General features: G+C 48.3%; 1 protein-coding gene across 1 annotated transcript in view; it reads left to right on the top strand.

Annotated features, from left to right (window-relative positions):
* Positions 1 to 5274: 5274 nt before the first annotated feature.
* The window catches only part of DOCK3 (dedicator of cytokinesis 3), a 331413-nt gene continuing 330687 nt past the window's right edge, over positions 5275 to 6000 (top strand). The window contains exon 1 of the mRNA XM_080933917.1: positions 5275 to 5329. Coding sequence (XP_080790043.1) covers positions 5293 to 5329 — 37 coding nt within the window. The 5' untranslated portion in view covers positions 5275 to 5292. The remainder of the gene's footprint in view (positions 5330 to 6000) is intronic.

The following is a 6000-nucleotide window of genomic DNA, read 5'->3' as shown; positions in this document are numbered from 1 at the left end:
GCTAATTACTCTCCAAGGTTTTTAATTTCAATCCCTCCTTGGTGACTTAGTATAGAAATTCAAGGGCAAAGTTATTTCCCCCAAGAGGAAGGAGAACTAACCAATGCCAAATTTCTATCTGTTTGCCCTTCCTTCTGGGTGTATCTCACTTTGTATTCTTTTTTTTTTTCTTCTTCTTCTTCTCATTTCCTTACCCATGAAATAAGAAGCAGATGAAAGCTTTATTAAAACAAAGACATACACTTTGGACACAAAATGAGAGCCTTCTTTTCCTAATGTATCCATCCAAAGGATATTTATATTTACTGAGTGCCCACTATGTGTGGCATCCTCTGTGTCAGGCTGCGAGAGTGAAACAGATCATGTTACTGTGTCCAAGTAGCTCAGTGTTGGGTGGGGCAAGAATCTTTCTAGATCATCAGGCACATTCGGATGCACATTCAGATGCGTCTTTGGGGTGTTTCTCATGGTGGGGGCTCGATAATTACAGCCCACCCCAAAGTCCCCTTCTGGGGATGATATCAGAAGAACCTTGGCTCTTCCTCATTTGAAGACACTGGCTAACTGCAAAGAAGCTGCGTTTTAATAATATTTTGAATGGGTTGATTAAATAGGAACAGATGGCTAAAGTTTGTCATTTTAGGAAAAATAATGAAATATTGCACTGCTTATTCTGCCGTCTCTTTCACACTCTTCCCCGTTCCCTCCCCACCGCATAGATATTCATTGCAAACAACTCAAGGCAAAATGCTCACGATGCTTTTTTTAGTCACTTTAGGTCTCCTTACCCAAAAGGACCCCAATTTGGGTGACAATCTCTGTGTGGCCCTTTGTTCCCGGGCTGCCTCAGAGGAAGCTTCTTATAAGGTGTCAGTTCTGGTGGGAAAATGGCTACCTTAGGTGATTTTCTCCATTAGGAAAACTAGCTCTGCACGTATTTTAGCAATCAGAGGAGGCTCACACCCTGAGGGTACCAGCAGAGCAGAGGTTAATTGTGTCCATCTAGATCTTTTGCTCCAGGGCTTTGTGTAGGTAAAAGCCCTGACTACAGGTTCCTCCTAGTCAAGAGAAGGCGGGGTGACACTTCTGTTACCCGAGTTCTATTTGGGTTTGCCTCTGTGCCAAGTGCATTTCTCTGAAGTTTTCATACCACCCTGTTCAGGCAGAGCAGCATATGAGATCAACTGCTGGGAGGGAGAAATGAGTTCTGCTTCTCATTGCTACCAGAAACTCTTGGGAGAATGAGCATTGTGTGCCACATACCCACAGCTTGCCGACTTCAGTAGGGAGAGCCTCCAGAATGCTCCTGGATAAACATCATCTTTGTGGCCACACATTGTTTTATGAGCTGAGTCATCAGGCTGGCTGGCTCCTTAAATGCTGCTGTCTGAGTCTTCAGGCAGAAGGAAACAAGAAGGCTTGGAGTCCAAGCAGACAGAGGGTCAGTCTCATTTGCCAAAGGTGATGATGGATTTGCCATTATAGGGTTTGCTCATGACGAAAGGATTATTGATCAACGGAGGGAATATGATGCTTTTCTGCATTTCTTATACATTATTTAGGAAATCTGTTTTATTATAGCTACTTTTAATAGCCACTAGTATTAAGGGATTTCCTGCTGAAAATCTGATTCCTTCCTCAGTCATCCAGTTGCAATTTCTCATATAATGAGGTAAAGCCAAAAGGAAGGGTGGCACAATGGGTCAAAACTGTTTGCAGTCTTTCTTGTTTCTTATTTTGTTCTACCATGTTTATCTTTTAGAAAACTGCTCGGTAAGATGTCTCTCAATTAAAACTGATCTCCTTATAATGGAAAAAAAATTCTTCTGTTTAATGTGAGCTTTGTGGTTGTTAAAGTATCCTGGTTCTTCTTTTCAGCCTAATTTTATTATGGTTTCAGTTGACATATAGGTGGAGAACTCACTGGAGAGTATATATGAAATTTTCATTAGGTGTCAGGTGCTATGTTAGCCTCTGTGTGGGGCTAAACTAAATGAAATCCTTGCCAGTGAAGAATAAAATGCATTGCTGTCAATGTGCCAAACAGACACACTCCATTTTTTAGAGTAAGGTAGAGGAGTAAATGGTGCAGGGAAGAGGGAGGTAGGGCAGCTGGGGAGTCTTCCTGGAGAAAATGGTCCTGTGGCAATCCTTGGAGGGTGAAAATGACCCACAAGTTTCAAGTGAAGGAGGTTTTGTGGGATGTGGATATTGTTCACAAAGCCCCATCAGATCAAGAAATGGTGGATATCAATGTTTGGAATTCAGATGGCCCTGGAGAATTCTGGGAGAGCAGTTTTTGTGTGATAAACTTAAAAAAATCAGATCTTGAGGGGCCAAGAATCAAATAAATTATGCTGACATTAAAAGACCTAGGCTACACAATTCTCTTTCCAAGTCAGATGGAGAGAGGTGGAAGAGAAGTCATAAAGCTACTGACAAGCTGGTCTTCCTGGGGTGATAGGAGTCTGTGGAGCAGGGCAGGTTGGAAATGGGAGAGAGAGGTTTCCAAAGCAAGTGCAAGAGCCTGGCTGGGTTCTGGCAGGAATACAAGAAAACTGGATAAAGAGGAGGAGGAGGAGGAGGTCAGTGAGGGTTCTGATTTTTCAGATGCAAGCTGGAAATCAGCTTATGCTTGGGAGGGTTTGTGTTGGAGGTTGTCAAGTGGACTAAGAGCCTGAGGAAGGGGAGGCTCGGACCAGCTGCTACGAGGACAGAAGAGCAGGTGCACAGTCCTGCTGAGGTCTGATTCTCCGAAATATATGCTGTGTCCTTTTGTGTTATTTTTTTTTTAAAAAAATAAAACAATCTAAATTTAGTGCAAACAGCTAAAGTAAACGAGTCCAGACCTTAACCAATTGTCCCCTTTATTCTCCTTGGCCCCCTTTCTTCCCTTCTCACCCCTTGGAATTAGTGTTCTCTGACCTCAGAGCTGAGATTGGTCAGCAGAAGCACAGTGGATTGTCTTTGGGAGTAAACTTTGGGAAAACCGGACCTTAGGCTCTGTAACCATCTTTACATACACCAGTCAAGGGATGGAAGTAGTGGATGAAATGAGAGCTTCCTGAGTGTTCCGAAGACCTGTGTTGTTGCTTGGCTGTGCTGGTCGGCCAGAGCTCTCTGGAGAGAGCTTCATGGGAATGTGGCTCCATTCTGTGGTATGCCCTTCGTGACTGCCATTGTACCTAGCGAGGTCCATGTTCCCAGAACTAGCTACATAAATAGGGCATCTCTGTTGTTTTGCTTTTGGTTCCCGATTCCCCTTTCTACTCTGAAAGTGTATCTGATGATTGAGAAATTCCATTGTTCACAGAACAGACATTTTCTGTTAGTAGATGAAAGAGTCCGTAGACCATGAAGTGGTGGCGATAATCCAGGTGAGGATGAGGACCTTCGGGATACTTTGAAGAAGGAATCAACGGGGTCTGGCAACTATTAAGATACTCATTTTTAAATTAAAAAATTAAAAAAAAGATGTTTGTATGTAGCCCAGACTGGCCTCAAACATAGGATTCTTTTGCCTCACCTTTCAGAGTGGTATTATTACAGGTGAGTGTCACCATGCCAGTTGCACCAGAATATTCTTATTCTAGTCTTGCTTTTTCAACCAATGGCCATGAACTAACGATTGAGTTGGGTGGGGGCTGAGAGGCCAGTCAGATGACTTTAGCCTAAAGCTTGTCTATGGCCCTATATGCTGACAGTCCTATGGGGGAGAAAGATTAGAGTTGTTCGCTACAAATGGATACCTGAATTCTCAGACAAAAGAGGAGTCTGGAGAAAATGTCATTGGCTACTGATCTTCCAGGGGGCCTTATATTCTGTCTCTCCGTCTCTGTCTCTCTGTTTCTCTCTCTCTCCCTCCCACCCCCACACTTTAAAATAAAATACAGTTTAAAACAAAAGAGAGAAAAGCATCACCGTGTAGTAGTAGTTTAGGCTTCCTGGAATAGAGATGCTGAGATGGGCTTCGAAGAATAGGGCCAAGAATGACAGCAAGACATGGCACCAAAGATTTGAACTTATAGTTCTTGCTGACAAGAGGTGATTGGATATACGCTGGGTTTAAATATAGAGTCCAGAAGTTCCTGGTCTTTGCTCAGCATTTGACAGTAGGGGGGTCATAAGGTAATAATGTTGGTAGCCATCAGAGTGAATGGATTCTAAGGAGGAGATGGAGGAAGAAAGTTCTTGGAGGGAGCCAGACTTCAGGATGGCTGGAGGTGGAGACATTTGCCCCTCAGAGGCTGCGGCATAGGTTTGGAGTACACAACTAGCTAGAATCGGGAGAGGAAAGACTTCTTCACTAGGAAGGCAGCTAAGCTTGTTTAGGCCACACACACACACACACACACACACACACACACACACACACACACACACACACTACAGCAGCCAACTCAACAAAAGAACTCAGGAGGTGTTTGAGGCCTTGGCCTATATGCGGCACCCTAGGAGCCCAAGAACCCCTGCTCTTATTTCTTCTGAAGCGATCCCATTCTGCCAGCTCCCCCACCCCCACTCCCGGACTCCTGGGATGGCAGAAGAGGACCTTTTGGGGGGATGTGGTTGTGACAGCACTGTGACAACGAAATGAGTTTAATGACGATGCCCCCATTTTTTTTTTTTTAAAAACTGGTTCTCCTCTCTGTGACCAGAGGGGGAGCGGCCATCTCCGTACGCCTGGCAGGAGGCACTGTGGCCTTCCTCACGCAGGACCGCGACCCCGTTCTGCGGTAGCTGCAGCCAAAGGCTCTGGGTGGGCGGAGGGACCTGGCCTCCCGGGCCGGGCTATCCAATCGCCTCCCGCAGATTTCCCTCCGCTGGCCCGCAGCAGCGTCTCGTGGATTCGCGCGCGGGCTCGGGCGGGCGGCGCGAGCCCGGGCATTGCGAGCCCCCGCGCGCCAGGGAGCGGCGCATGCGCGGGTGTCCCGTGAGCCCGCTGAGGCGATCCGAGCCGCGGCGGCGCCGGGGAGCCAGCGACGGAGCTGTGAGGGACCGAACGGCGGCGCAGGGACAGTGGCGACGGACAGGTGGTGAGCCCTCGCCCTCGTCGCCAGGGGCTCTTCGGCCGCCCGTGGAGTCTCGCTGTCTGTCAGGACGTGGCATCCGGCGGTGGCGGTGGCATCCCGGACGGCCTGTGAGGGATGCGCCGCCTACTGCCCCGCGCCGCCTGACCGCCCCCGCCTTGCCTCGCGGTGCGCCACTGCCGGGCCCGCGGCCGCCCCTGCGGCCGTCCCCTGCGCGCTGTCACCCAGCCGCCGCGCCCGCGGGGCTGCGCCCGGCCCGGCCATGTGGACCCCCACAGAGGAGGAGAAATACGGCGTAGGTAGGTGAAGCTGGGGCCTGGCAGCGGCGGGGGTTCAGGGACACGTGCCCGAGTCCTGGGCCCCGCCTCGGTTGCTACCCCGGCTCCTCCGCCCCTGCCCGCAGACTGTGCGGCCTCGGCGCGGGGCGGGTGCGGTATAAGCGCTGGGATGGGCCCGGGGCTCTGGGTGCGGGAGGGCGGCAGGGGGCGCTGGCGGTGCGGCCTCAGCAGGTGCGGCGGGCGGGAGGGGCTGCAAGGCCGGGGCAGTTGCGGGAGGTTTGTGGTGTGAGGCGCTGGACAGTTTACCCACGGAGATGCATCTTGAGAATCTGCTTTCTCCAGCAGTCAAAACCTCGATTTTAATGAATTTCTGCACCAAAGTTGATGAGCTCGATGGTTGTTTATTTTGCGATTGGAATCTTACGGAAAAGGATGCAAAACGTTGACATCATTTTCTCAGTCCAAAATGATGCAGATCTTTGTTGTGCTTCAAGTATCAGAAATAGTTACCCTACTATCATGGGAAATGTTTTGGATATACATCATTTGTTAAAGTTTAGTGTATTTTTGTTGACATAGTTTTGTTTGAAAAAAAAATCTTTTCAAATGAGACCGTTACTCTTTAGTTTCTTCTTATACTGTTAGGTGAAACTCCAAAGGTTGACGATTTCTTTTAATATTCCATTTCTTTA

This window comes from Micromys minutus (assembly GCF_963924665.1).
Source record: "Micromys minutus genome assembly, chromosome: 21".
Taxonomy (NCBI): Eukaryota; Metazoa; Chordata; class Mammalia; order Rodentia; family Muridae; genus Micromys; species Micromys minutus.
The sequence above is the reverse complement of the archived record's forward strand: the minus strand, read 5'-3'. Positions and strand labels throughout refer to the sequence as shown.